The 15396-nt window shown below is 41.3% G+C and overlaps 1 protein-coding gene across 1 annotated transcript in view; it reads right to left on the bottom strand.

Moving 5' to 3' along the window:
* Positions 1-15396, bottom strand: part of LOC306700998 (neural-cadherin) — a gene marked incomplete at both ends in the record, with an annotated part of 277168 nt that overhangs the window by 80964 nt on the left and 180808 nt on the right. The window contains one exon of the mRNA XM_079166195.1: positions 10182-10459. Coding sequence (XP_079022321.1) covers positions 10182-10459 — 278 coding nt within the window. The remainder of the gene's footprint in view (positions 1-10181; positions 10460-15396) is intronic.

Here is a 15396-nt window from a genome sequence, read left to right as displayed (position 1 = left end):
TTTAGCGACACCGCTGACAATCTTTAAGACTCCTGGACTGCACCGCAGCAAACTCTGAGCACAGCGGCAGTGCTCTCTCTCCAAACTCTGACTCGTTTGCACCTTTGTCCACCGGCACCAAGTCACATGAAACAACAACACACAGACGAAATATAAAGAAACATCTTTTGTTGTCTGACACGTCAACAATCTGAGCCTGTCAGTGGCAAAAAACCAGCACTTTTAGTGAACGAACACCGACGGTGAGGAATTGCCCCGAGCGATTGTATTGCAGCCCCTTTAAGTCATTATTTACATTCTTAACAAAAGCTGATTTGGGGTTTCATGGTCTGGAAGATCATTTGCAACCTATGTCTTCAAACTATTATGTTCATATATTTGATAATCTGGTTTAATCTGGATCTGTATTTGAGGTATAATAACTAAAGTGAGTGCAATTTTGAAACACATTGTCGTTATTAATCCCAGTGATGATTTATTGCTTGTTAGCACTGGCTTCAGTGGGCAGACTGCTGCAGCACATGTTAGTCTAACAGGAGGAATGCTGTCTTGCTACATTAGCCGACGATAAACTCCCACCTGGTTTTGGTCAGAGTTGGAGGAAGCGGACGCCCTTTGCCTTACTGTAAGTGCTGCCGGCAGCCAGTAAACGTGTCTCTATTTCTACACACGCTCCATGCTGGAGCTGTGATGTGTTGCTGTGGAGACTCCGAGTTTATTAAAGACACCTTTGACTGAGCATGAGCTGAGTAATGACAGAAGCCTCACGTAACAAATGTCACTAATTACTTTCTCTTTTTTTTCTTAAGTTATGCAATTGTTTTTTAATGAACAACGGGTTTCGTGTTTTTTCAGTAACTTGGCCAACGATGCCTCTGTGTTACTGCGTGACCTGAATCCTGATCCAGAATAACATGCGTCACAGAGTCGCATCATAGGAAGCCAATGGACCAATCAAAATGCAGGACCCTGCAGCGTCAGTAGGCCCTGTGTAGCTTTGTGTGCGGTTAAGTGGTTACTGTGGTGTCGGACAGCGTTTTAGGTAAACACTTTGTCAGCACTGTTGCCCATGTTAGCACTGTTAGCACTGTTAGCACTGTTAGCCTCTAGCCGCCAGCTCAGCCGTTTCCATGTTAAGAGGAGAGTGCAAGCAAGACTCTGATTCATAGATATGCTCTGAATGGGGCATAAGGCCATTTTCTGTCTATTTGGTGAATACAACTGACTGATTTCTCAGATTTATTAATTTTTTTCCATTTAGACTTTAATCCAAACCCTATTTTCTCAGTGACACATGCTTTCTTGCACCAATCAGGATTTAGCTAAATATGAATCATCTGATATGCGTGGGGCTGTTTGCACTGATGAAGAAAATTAGCAGATTGTATGAATGATTAATACACTTATAAATATATTTTTCATTCATTTATAACATTAAAGGATGTTTTTTTCTGCTAACTTCAAATTTTGAATGTTGCTTATTAAGTCATGAATATTTAATGTATTAGAAAAATACTTTTTTTTTGTTTTTCAGAGGCGTTAAGCCTCGACTCTGTTCATCGAGACCCATATTTTGTGTGGGTGTGTATAAGTGTGTATGATTTCAGAAACATGCAGGAAAACATCCACGCCTGCATTTCCATTTTGGCAATGTCATCCTAATTCTCTGAACCGACACATAGTTTTAGTCACAATGGCCAAGCCCTCCAATCCTCTTAAGGCAGCTTTGTTTTGCTCATTCGCTGTCTGCTGGGAATTGTGTTTGTTAACGTCGGACCGGGGAGCTGTAATCCCACCCCCGACCCACAACCCTTATTAATCCCAACGCCTCGATTATCTGCATGTTCTTGCATCAATCTTGGGCCATAATCTGTTTGTGGATGTTTGTATGTGTTTGTGTGTTAGGGTTGTATCTGAAAGCCTCTGGAACAGATGACTACCCTACAGCAATTCTATCTCGCATTAGCTCTTACTTTATCGACATGTAATGTTTCTTCTCCCTTCTCTTCTCTCGTGCTCTCCTCTCTTTCACCATTTCCTCTTCTCTCTCCTTGTTGCTCTATTCTTTTCCTAATTTCCTTCGTTCCTCCCCCTCCCTTCCAACTTCCAGCCTAATTGTCTGCATCCCTGACGTCTCGCTTCCTCTCTTCCTCTGAACCTGGAGAATCACACAGCATGATTTGACAGAGTTCAGGTACTGGAGCATGATTGAAAATGTGACAATCATGCGGCGTCTGTGTCTCCGGGTTGACAACTTCGCCTGCTTTGTCGTGTTCTGTCCTGTCATCAACACTTTACAAAGACACATTTCCTGCACTTTCATTCTGGCCCACATTCACTTTTCACAAAAGACACGATATTTTGGAATCAACAGAGGCTGCAATTTATCATCCGCAAACAGAGTTTTTTTACATTTCCATTTAAGGTATAGGTTCATTTTTTTCCCCTCTCTCCAATTCACGGTAGGCATTTAAAAGAATAAGGCAAGAAAAGCTTTTCACCGTTCAATACGGATTTAGAAAGTTCTAATTAAAGCTAAATGTATTCACCGTCTTTAAAATATAGACATTTAATTACAAAAACTAATATTAAATCAAAATGTCTCATGAAATACAATGAAGGGAAGTGAAAACGGAGTATGATACAATATGGTCCGGAGCCCTCAAAAATCACACGGGAGCTGTACAGAAGTTTAAAAGATATTTTAGCATAATAGGAAAGTCTTGCTAAATGTCTAAAATACCTTATTAAGAACTTGATTTAGTGAGGAGTTATCTGAGTGAGGAGGAAATCTGCTTTGCTTATTGAGGGGAGAGTTTAGCGATCAGGATACCTGCTCCATCAGCAGGGTAACCGGGTACTTAAGGTGTCTTAATATGCAGAGCAATACAACACATTAGATTACAGAGAGAACGAGAGAGACATGAAATGTCCCCATGTCTAATAACTGTGTATTTGTGTGCGTCTGCGTGCATGTGTGTAATCCAAGGATTAACCAGTCATCCTGCTCTGGTCCAGCGGTGAGCCACATTACACGCTGGCTCCAGCCAGCCGGACTGAAATGCTGCACTTTTCACTCGATGCTTCTAATTAAATGAAGCTGAAGGGTAAAATTAACTTCTGCAAGACACTGCAGGAAAGCTTAGCGGGACATGTGTGCAATGAGACTTTGTGTTCATCTGCTCTCACATATGTTCAGAAGGTGTATGCACTGTGTGTGTGTGTGTGTGTGTGTGTGTGTGTGTGTGGGGGAACACACATGTCTGTGCTGGTGCTTCAGGATTAAAAAAGTATTTGAACATTTGAGGTATAAAACACCTGCAGTAGCAGCCGCTACTACCGTTTTTTCTGTGTGATGTCTAAATTCTGCCAAGATCAGATCTATGTGTACGTGCTTCACTGGTTCCCCGCCTGTGTGTGCCAAATGGAGATGTTCCTCTGAGCATCATCCCTTCAAAGCTGAAATCGAATCGAATAATTTATTTTAGTTGTTATCATAATTTTATAGCATTTTCACAGTCGGATCTACGTTATTTTTTTATCTGCTACAGCATAAAGATCTGCTGTGTAAATGACGTGGAGCTGCTGTTATTTGGGAAGAAAATCACGACTTTGTACTATATTTGGTTTCATGACAGCGCCCTCTGTCTGTGCATATACCAGTGAGAATGACTTTGTGTCCACATAGAAAAACAGAGAATTAAAGAGTTAATCTCAGACTTACAAAGCGGTAATTTATATCACTCTATCACTGACTAACTGACACTGACTCACAGACTGATAACAGCCACAACACAGCAAAAAAAGAGACTTTTAACTGCAACCTACATCAGCTTTGACATCTCTTTCCTTTCAAAACAAGGCAACAAAACCACTTAGTTAGGTTTTGTTAAAGAGCATGGTGACCGGTAACTTGACTGGCGTAACTACCAGGTGACTAACGACTCGCCAGACAGAATGTACACGTTCACTTTTAGTTTGCACGTGACATGAACAGCGGTCTTCTGCTCAAAAGTCCTGTTTGTTTTTAACCCATCCACCTCCCCTGGCTCTCCGTTGCTCTGACCCTTTCATAATGAGTGGGTTTACATTGGAGTTAGTTTAAAGCCCGAGTGCATCGGTATCGAGCAACACTTCAACAGCAATTATTCGACACTGCAGCCCGCCTCCCTTGGCTGTTGTGTATCTTTGTCGCTCGTAGTGTGAACATAGCAAATCTTGTATACCTACACCCAGAGTCTTGGAGGCTTTTTAATACTCGGCAATCACTTGACGTTTGACATCACAATGTTTGTCACGATGCCCCAGAGGATACAATTTAAAGGCGTTGATGCCACCAGCATCATGAAGTCTCATCATATCCAGTGAAACGTCTCAACATCTTCAGGATCGACTGGCTTGCACTTTGTCCAGATATTCATGGTTCCCAGACGAAGTATCCTGAAGACTTTGGTGATCCTCTGACTTAATGTTTCCTCTAGTGTCACCGTGAGGTTGGCATTTGTGGCTTTGAGTGAGCTGCCTTCATTTCATTGGTCTATTAACCTTTCAGGACAAAATATGAATTTGTCCTTAATCTGAAATATAAAGGGTATTCCCACCATCTTCAGCTGTAGTTGTTGCTGTGTTTACTGCTAATCCCTGGCTAACTGTTCAAATGAATTTCTTATCAGCTAAACTCAGTAATCTGTATTTATATTTAGCAATTAGAGTTAGTCAGGTTTGCTGGCCCACTAATGTTGCCCGGCACCAACAAACTGAAGCTGTTCTCCTGTAAAAAGCTGAACGAGCTCACGAAGCAATATGGAGGTCGAGTCATGATGACAATGTCATCTGTGCCAGAATAAAAAGTCTTCATTTCATCATGATATTCATATCCTGCATTAGTTCAGAGTTATTAGAAATCCGACCAACATTTGAGACGGTTTTAAAAGCTTATCCCACACATTGGTATTTCATTAAAAATGACAATAGACAACTTTTTAACTGCAAAGAACTACTATTGAAACTCTACTGAAACAGAAGCGCTATCCTCGGTGGCAGACAGGGTTGCGTAGTGAAAGCGAGGCTTACAGGAAAACAAACTAAGTGCCGATGGCGTCATTATTTTATTATTTTATCTACGGCCACGTTAATAGGTTGCAGAGAGCTACGGGATGCACGGTGCATCAGGCTGAATGACACGAGTTAAACAGAGTCACCACGTCTCCTCGAGCACTAGAAGCACGAACAAACTTATTTCATTATCATGTTTGTAGTTAAAAGGCTTTGTTGAAACGCTCTCACCCCACTTTTGGCCTTGTTTACAGAGGGACTTATGCTAATGAAGACACTCTCCTTCACTTCACTTGTTTTGCCGGGAATTTGAAACAAGAACTGGCAGCGTGTGACAGCTAACACGCTTGATTTTTGATCTAGTAGGAGGTTGTGAAAGATTTGTTTCTATTTATAACAATAGGAAACAGAAAAGAGAACAAGAGCTGTATTTTGAGATAAACTCTACCAAGAATATTCAGAAAATCTTTTTTTTTTTTCTTCTGCAAGTCAGTCATAATAACAGTAGAAAGGCCAGCCAGTTAACTCCCGTCAGTAACTGCAGCACCAATGTCACCGATCCGCCAAGGCCGTACAAACTAAATGCTATGAAACCAAAAACTCTGGTCATGGTCCGTTAGCAGATAATGTTAATGTGTTTCTATACAGGAAAAGTGGGGCAAATATACTGTAGGTTTAGCAGTGAACAGTTGGATGAAGGACACGCAACTAGAAGTGTAACATCCTTGATTTGGGGTTGTACAGTGGAAATTAAGAAAGTTTAATATTCCTTTAACGAAGCTGCCTTATTTGCCTGAAGACAACATCTACCAAATTGTCCAGTTTGTGTTGATTACAGAAGAGACTCCGAGATGACAAAAGGTAGAGAAATGCAATTTTGAGCAGTTCCCTCCTTTTCCTTTGTACATCTGCTTGACATTGTGGCGTCATCCCTGGATCCACGGCAGCGGCTTCTCTGTCAACACGTCAAAGCCGCAAAGAAAACTCTTGTTCCATTTTCCCATCACTTCCTGTCTCGGCCCACTTACTATTAATGCTGAAGTCTGCTTTATTTTCATTTAGCCGTTTCTCTGGGCATGTGAGCGCCCATATGTATGCCCAATACATTTGTATAAAAAGGATAAATGCAATAGCCACTCAAGTGCTGAATTGTTGCTGGAGGCAGGGGAGACGCATTCAGACTTGGGCATCAGGACGTTGGAGCTAATACGGGAATTTTATACAGAGGAAATTGTCAGATTGTCTCCAAATCGTTTTTCCACAAATTCTATGAATCCAAAAAAGGCAGAGTATTTAGGAAGTGTGTTTGATGGGAGGTAATGTGAATTGCAAATGTAACTAGCGAGCAATCTTTTCTTACTCAAGCATGGGACCCATAAATTATCAAAAAATGTCACCAGTCCTGATATGCATTCCAAATTTGGGGAGTTTTGGGATATTGATAAAGCCCCCAAAAAGGCTATAATAATAATAATAATCATTACAGTTTCAATAGGGCCTTTGCGGCCCAACGTTGTCGGTTGCTCGGGCCCTTAGTAATAAACTAAACACAACTGTATTAAACCACCTTTTGTGTTAATAACTATTAAACATAATAAGAGTGAGCCTGAAATAAAATAGCTGAAAATGCCGCTAAAAACAAAAGCTTTAACATTCGTATTCAAGGTCTTCAGAGGACGTTTTGGGCATGATATGTGGGAAAACGTAACCGAACTTCACATGCTCCAATAAAAAGAAAAGACCAAAATGTGGTTTACCAGAACAAACAGAGAGGGAACATTAAACACAGACAGCGGCATGATGCTGCATCTATTAATCATAATTGAAAAGAAGTAGCAGTATATGTCCTCACAATCAAGCACAAAACATAATATTATCCCACCGCACTCGATGAGCAGACTGCGTGGACTTTGGTCTTGGTTACTAAGAACCAAGGCACTTGGTATGGTCCTATAAGGGTCTCTTAAGTTCAATAGCATTTTAAACCTTAACTAAGTAACTATGTTTCAGTTGCCACAAGCAGAGACGACTAAGGGTGTAATTTCCACCTGCTATCACAGATCAGGCAGTAAGAATAGACGTCCTTGTTGTAGAGATGCAAATACAACATTATCATTTCTATCAAAATCATTGACAGTGATTTTCCTGTTAAGGAACAAATCTTCAAAAGATGTCAAGTGTTTTGCAGATATGTTGAATATGAATGTTATGACAGGCTCTGTGAGGCTGTATTCAGGCATAGTGCTGCTTTGAGCTAAATGCTAAAAAACTCACAGTGACAACGCTAATGCCGCTGTCGAACGACTCAGAAATGTCCGACCTCCTTCTACAAGTATGAAGAAACTCAAAGTCGGAGTTCCTACTTGTGAACTTCGGGCAAAACTACCCCGACAAAGAAGCCGTTGTCGTCATCCAATAACAGAAACGCACATCGTAAATGGTGAACCATCTACTAAAAGGCAACGTTAATTATATTTGCCTATATTTAATTGAATAATACAAACTATCATATAGTCAACCTGTTCTGCATGTAAATCAATGTTAAAATACGTCGGCATGTTATTAGGTAGCTGGTTGTGTTAAACAATCTCTGAAAATTATCGGGAAATCGTTAAAAATGTCAGGAATATGCTGAGAATTCTGTTGTGTGCACACGTGTCAGACACATCAGTCTGTCACCGTCAGCAGTGGTTTGGTTTTTGGTTGGCATCGTGCACCTGGGACGCTTGGAGGTCGGACATTGCAATTTCACCCGGAAGAATTCAGAACTCTGAGTTGTCTGAACGCAGCAGAACATGCTGATGTTAAGAAGGAATACAATTGGAAATGTTGACCTGGTGACAGCAACAGAATAAAAAGTGGAGGGATAACCCACTTTAGGACAGTGTGTACCAAATGTCATGGCAATCCACTCAATAGATGGACCAAAGACACAAAATAACAAATAATGGTACTTATTGCAGTCATCCATCCGGTGCCTTAATGCCACTTTTGTCACTTGATTGGTGAGTAAACATTAGAGTTGAAATAAACTCCTCAAACATGTGTGATGTCGCTACATTCCCCTCGCCTCATGTCGGGGCCGACTCTGCCAACTCTGCCAACACTTCCTCATTCAAATTTGAAATTGTTCCGGTGATGTTCAGCCGTAGCAGCTGTTATCAACCGTAACAAGGTTCAAGAAATTCCCTTCAGCATGAATACAAATACTAATTGCAACTTCATTTTAATTCACCTCGTCTACAGCTGCAACCCACCAGCAACGTCAAACAACACACTCGGCTGTTAATGAGCTAAATAAGTGTAAAAGGACCTGGGAGTTCACATTAAGAGCTCAGCAGTTATGGGATTATTAGAACATTTGATGCCATAGTATTAAGTAGAAGTTCTCTTCAGTGGCATTGGGCAGGTTGTTTGTTTTGATGTGTTCGGTTTCCTTCACATTCTTTAATCACAGACATCATTTGAGAGAGAATTCGCCTCTAAACGAAACACAGCATGAACGCACTCGCACGCAGTTACACAAAAACCCCCACAGGCACTTTGCCTTCATCTCTCCCTCGCAGTCTCAAAAGCATATGCTTTGAGGTTATGTTCACTCCTCCTAATTTCCTTCTAATTCCTCCCTTCACTTTCATCTTCTCCCCTGATCTCCCTCTCGTAAAATATCACACCGGTCTTCATTCACCATGGAAATGATTGAATTGTTGCGTTTAGGCTCAACAGCATTTAATGTGGTACGGACTCAGTCTTTGTCTTGGTATCTCGCTCGAACATACCAAACAGGAATCTGATTACTGCGCCACACTTCTCTCCTTCATAACCACACAGCTGATCCCCCGAGTCTGGAGGCCAGGTAGAACAGCTAAGCTTGAGCATTGGTGTGGCAGAACCAGAAAGTCTGATCAACCCAAGGTGCTTGGGATTTAGGATTGATGTATCAGCCGAGCAGATACACACCTATGTATTATATTAACAATCTCTAAAGTCCTGAGATTGTTAATCATTGAATGCATTTCCAGTTAGTTTACCGTGTTCTTTGATGTAACTTTAAGCGCCTCTGATAGCAAAGTTTTCATGGATTATGTGTTGGGAAAATAGTTGTGCCAATATTAGTGGAAACTGCATTAAAGTAGAGTATGTGTGTCCAGAACTGATCTGTCAATGGGTATGTAGACCCATACCAACACAAAGAGTTCATAATCAGTGTGGTTGTGGTTGACAGTGGCTGTATGTGGATTGGCTGCAGGGTCGTTTCTTGTAAGCCATTAATAACATAGTTAACGTATTGCAATAAAAAAAAGAATCGTTATCTCAGCAGGCAACGTATCCTCATACAACGGTTCTTATGATGTCCTATGAAAAGTATCTCCTTACCTTTCATGCATTATGATAGTCAGCCACACACTTTTTAAATGCATACAGTCTTTTCAAAATAAACTTCTTCACAGGAAACACCTTAGTTAGGTTTGAGCAACACAAGTACTTGGTTAGATTCAGGAATACATCGTGAAATACTTAGTGCCGTTACTGAAGTATGCAATTTACGTGAAAAATAAATCAACGTTGACTTCTCTTTTTACATGGGCAAAAGACCCAAAAGAAACACTGTTGCATAGACGTATATGTATATATATGCAAAAATCACATCTTCATTGCATTTTGTGAAACAAAGGTAATGCACATGTGTCAGCATAAACTTTCAGTAAAAATCCAACCACAGCTAAACCTCCAGCACAGCGATACCACCGCATTTACATGTAAACAGTTTCAGAATATTGCATCATTGTATTCATTTATTCATATTTTTACTGTTCTTAGCAATTTCTGCTTCAGTCGTATCTAAGCTCCATGTTTGCTCTCCTGTAATTGACGGGGGAAACTAGACAGCCTTATTGCCCTGGGTTAGTAAAAGAAGGATTAGAAATGAATATATAACTGTTTTTATTTCCACTAATTTGTAGGCTCTGCTACCTCAGGGCAGGCATCAACATGTTGAACATTGATAACCATCATAATGTAACTGGAATAACAAGAGTCATTTGTTGCATGTTATTAAAACGACAGCTCACTAAACTTTGCCCCTCAGGCTGTGTTTTATGAATGGCGTTCACTTCCCCACTCACCTGTAGCCATGCTGAGTGTCAACACACACGCCGCCGTTGAAGCAGGGGTTTCTGGGATATGCAGTGCAGGGCTGATGGGAATGCTCTCTCCCTGGGCAGGAGCACACGGCTGTGGACTCCACTGTCACCGATACGAGACTCATGGTCCCGCAATCCACGACCGTGGGCGTGTCCCGCACGTTCAAAACGTTGGTGCAGCCGCCGGCCCCGGCACACTCTGAGCTAGGACACTCGTCCACCCGCACCTGGAACACGTTGACCTGCAGGAACGACTGCAGCTGGAAGGAGATGGACAGAGAGGACGAAAGCACCGGGTGAAACACGAGGTGAAACACGAGGTGAAACACGAGGTGAAACACGAGGTGAAACACGAGGTGAAACCTATGTAGCACTTTCATAGTGCGGAGTATTCTAGAAGTAGTACAGCACCTTGCATCTCTATTTTCACAGGCTCTTATAACTACCAGTAGGAGATATTTTTTCAAACTGTTGTGATCGGTTTTGTCACATTGAAAGCGAATGTAGAACGTGGTTAAAAAAACGTTTAAATTCCGATTTATTTGTACCGAGCATTCACACAGCGCATGAAGGCATCAAACCAACATTTTGTGTGGAATGGACATTTTCAAACTCGATTTACTCCTTCCATTCTTACCTTTCAAAATAAAAGCCCCGGACATTCACACTGTTTACCAGCAGGAACTCAAATTCAATCGGAGCATTTTGCTCAAAGGAATCTCAATAAAACTGCTTATAGAGGCTTAGGCTATACATCCGATTCTGACGACGCTTCAGTAAATACATTTTGTTTTTAAAGGCTGAGAAAAGTCAAGAGCAAGCCAACAATGTAGCCGAGGAGAAAGTCCCAAACATGTGGAACATATGATTGAAGCTTATTTGTCACGGCAGTTGGAAATCACCAAGCTGGCTGGAGAAAACCAACCGACTACAAAGCAGCTTAAACATGAAAGAGATGTTGTGCATTCATATGTCATAACCTGTGAGGTATGCAGCAGTCTCCTGTGTATTAACATGAGTCATTGTATGTCTGATCTATGTTACACAGACAAATAAACATGTGCATACGCACCAACACACAGACAAACAACAGAATGCTGATGTGGGAAGTGCATATTCAGCGGGAGAATGTGTTACAGTACATGAGGCAGTTTAGGTCGGAGAACTCCAGCTGTTTTTTCTGCACTAGTTCTAGAAATAAAGTGGGCTAAACTGTGATGAGGCAGAAAAGGAAGCTGTGACTTTCTAGGTTGAGCAGTTTGACGAAGCACTGGCAGAGAAAATGGAAGTCAAATTGAATATGTACTTTAGTGTGTGTGTGTGTGTGTGTGTGTGTGTGTGCATATTTGCGTTCGGACGTGCTGTCCTTGACTGGTCAGAGTCACGATGGTCAAGGAGAATTCTTCTGAGTTTATATGCATGGACTCATGCACGGGACACACACACACACATGTACACACTCAAACTCAAACACACATGCAGACCCGGCCGATGCGAGTCCTGTTGAAGTGGGTCACTTCATGCCCAATGTTCTGGACTGATCGGGCCTGATTCAGTGCGACTGGATTGTGCTCACTACCCATGCAGTTCATATCTAATCCACTTATTCCACCAAATGGCCTGTGCTGCAGTGAATGTGACTTTGATAGGGCTTGTGTTTTATGGGTCATTGTTACTGCTGACTGATGTCTCATAGCACTTGATAATAACAATAATCTGTCTTTGTGTTGCACTTAAAAAAAACAATGTTTACAAAATGCTTTAGATACAATATTAGCCCAAAGCAGCAGCAATAAAAAATAGAAACAAAAGGTAATATATGAGGTAAATAGATGCAACTAATCACACCGAAGATCCACCAGAGATAGAATTAAGAACAGATAAATTCCAGAGGGAGTGATTCACACAAAAGCCTGTTGATGAAAGTGTGTTTTTAGAAGGGATTTAAACAATGAAATTGATTTTGCTATCTTTATTTCCTTAGGCAGTTCGTTCATGTACAGGTGAACTAATAGTATCTATAAACGCTCTATAGGCAGAGAAAGCACATCTTGAACCTGGAACAACCAAAAGAGCCGTCCATGAGGACCAGCACCTGTCTGTGCTTTAAAAACAATCAGTTAAGTCTTAAAATCAATTCTGAATCTTACTGGAACTAATCTTACTGCTATGACGGGGGTAAAACAGTTTCTACGTTTAGTGCCAGTTTGAATTCCAGCCGCAGCTTTTTGAACAAACTGGAGATGTGAGATTGATTTTGCACAGAGAGGAGCAACAGTCCAGACGAGATGAAATACAGTGAAATGAATTGCCTTCTCTGAATCAGCATGAGATCAAAATGACTTGATTTCTGACACATTTCTGTGCTGAAGGAAGCGAAGCTGCTCAACGCTTTTTACTTGCTCCTTAAAGTCAGGTCACCATCAAAAATCCCTCCTTAGTTTCTGGCTACAGGCTTTATATTCGATGAAAAGTCACCTAGATCGTGGAAGATAGAATCGAATCAACGCAAATGCTTCTATTGACTTTAATGTTATGAGAGTCTGCACAGTCTTGTACAGATTCAATTAACCATGGAAGGAGTTTAACGATGTAAACGTGGCCTGCAGTTGATGGTATACTGCGTCTATCAGCCCTGTTCCTGGGTCTCTTTGGGTCATTGGGTGTGATATGACGGCTGTGGAGGTGGTGTTTGGATGGTGAGTGGATTGGTTTGCAGGAGAGTGTAGCACACATGTCAGTGCAACGTTCCCTCATACACCAGTTTGTATGATATCTCACAAACAGCTACTCAATTAGCTCGTCAATTTACACTCGTCACATGCATACGTTATTTTCAAAATAAACTCAGTTAGGTTCAGGCAACAAAGCTACTTGATTAGGTTTAGAAAAAAAGATCGTTGTTTGGGTTAAAATAACTAGGAAAGTGCCGTGACTACGGTGTGAAAGTTACGTGACAAATGAATCGTCATTGACTTCTTGTTTCACACGGACTCTTTTGTTGTTTGTTGTTTGTTGTAACCGTCCGACTCCCAGGCCGCACAGCGTGTGCTTTTGCACTCTTTATACTTCCTCGTTCATGATTACGTGGATGAATATGAAATATAACATATTTCATTACATGAAAAATACCTTATTTGTCGTAGGTATAGCTACGGATGCTGGATGACACCAGCGTGATGAATGTCCTCATAACAGAAGGGAGTAAATAATGCTACCCATCATTATGTTTAACCTGCACATCTGATCACAAACACTACACTCAGTCACTTAGATAACACAAGAGGGCATCTTGTGTGTCCTGTGTACCATTTAGCCATTACAAGGTAAGGAGATACGTTGTAGAGTGGAAGCCAGCAGAGACGGTACGGTTGGGGATGGATATTAATAGGTTCCAAGCTTTTTTCATAATGTTGACAATTCTCAATCAACATTTGAATTTGAACAACTCCCAGCTAATCCACAAATGGTCAAAGAGGTGGATCGTCGGTGGAGCTGAGGCGGACCGAGGTGACGCAGCAGATTAGACAGCCAGCGGTGAGCGACCTGAGGTGGCACACAACATTGACTCAGCGACCACGGCCTTAATTATGCCGACCTATAAGCCTTAATATCATTTAAATGGGCGAGTCATAAAATAATTCAGCCTGTGTATCTGTGACATAAAGGGATATTAGCTGCAGGGACCAAAAGCTTTTTTGTAGCAGGCTGTTAACATGTTTATTTCAGCAGTAAAGCCACTTTAACACGGGGGTCTCGGGGGATTGACCTGCTTTTGGAGCCAACCTCAAGGGTCTATTTGAGGAAATGCAGTTATTGGCACTCTTCACTTTATTTATTCAGCATTGGAGGTTGGCGCTGGGTTAACCTCGGTATTTCTGTACGGTTGCATATCAAGATCGGGCTACGCTAATATTATTAGAATCATACTGTCCTTTGTAGAATTTGATTTCCTAGTGGATGCTCAGCAAATGTGATCCATGACTGAATTCTGAGTAGGTTATCAATTACTATATACTATGTATTCATTACAGATGGTTGATTTATTAACACTACATGTCATTGGCCCATCACAACTATTGAACTATAGAAGCTACATCTGCATCTCACTGCAAAGCTGCACCTGGAAACAGAGCTGCACGTAATGCTGACGTGCTTATAGGCACGTCAAAGAATACGCCCAACATGTCAAACTAAAGATCTGATTGGTTGAAGACTATGACAATCAACAATATCGTCTCCATTCACTTAAACTGCACATGGATTCACTGGTGAGTCTGCAGGCCTGGGGCCTCTCTTCTACCTAGAGACACAGAGGTGAACTCTGATTGGATCAAAGCTCTACTTAAAACAAGCTGCACTGAAGCAGAGCAACTGAGGAACACAGTAGCTGTGCAATGAGAACATAAGATAATGGGAAAAATATTTGTATAAATTATGATACATGTAGTGTATTTAAGAAAAATTATTAAATTATAAAATAGCTTTAACTTTGTGATTCTGTTTCGGCCAGCAGAGAAGACTTTGTGCCACTGCTGGGCACACAAATGTAAAGTTGAGAGCTGGATTGTGCTGCAAAAGAAGTTTCTTTAGATGTTTTTCTACTTTCTTTTTTTTATCAAGAATACACGTCATCTATTGTAACGGATCCGTTCACACCGACTGTGACAAAGAAGGAGAATTACTTTCAAATAAGAATCTCATGTGCGCTGTTGTTTATTATGTAATGTGAATGCATTAACCAACGGTGATGGACAGATGGGGGAAAAGATGCGGTCCGGTCAACAGGGTCTCTCCATAATGTAGGTCAAGCTCTCCTTCCCAGCACAGGATAATGGATCCTTCCTTGACATTAAAAACCAATGAGACACACTCATGCAGTGTGGAAATGTCTGCAGTGGAAGGAGGAGGTAAGGAGGGGAGGAGGCAGGGAGGGAAGGAGGAGACAGGGGGTTGGCAGGAGGGAAGAATCTTGGGATAAGCCTCATGCTGGATGTCAGGTGATTAAAGAGCATGCAGGTGGAGAGCTGAGATATTAACCTGAAAATAACTTTGATTTTTGTTAGCAGGCCCCGCACCCAATCATTCACAGACTTCATCCTGTTCAACAGACGGCTTCACTCATGCTCCAGGATTCATTTTGTTATGAGCTTGGAATGCCAATAAGACACTTTAATATATTGACGGAAGAAGTTTT

This window comes from Pholis gunnellus (assembly GCF_910591455.1).
Source record: "Pholis gunnellus genome assembly, chromosome: 1".
Taxonomy (NCBI): Eukaryota; Metazoa; Chordata; class Actinopteri; order Perciformes; family Pholidae; genus Pholis; species Pholis gunnellus.
This window is presented reverse-complemented; position numbering and strand designations above follow the sequence as displayed.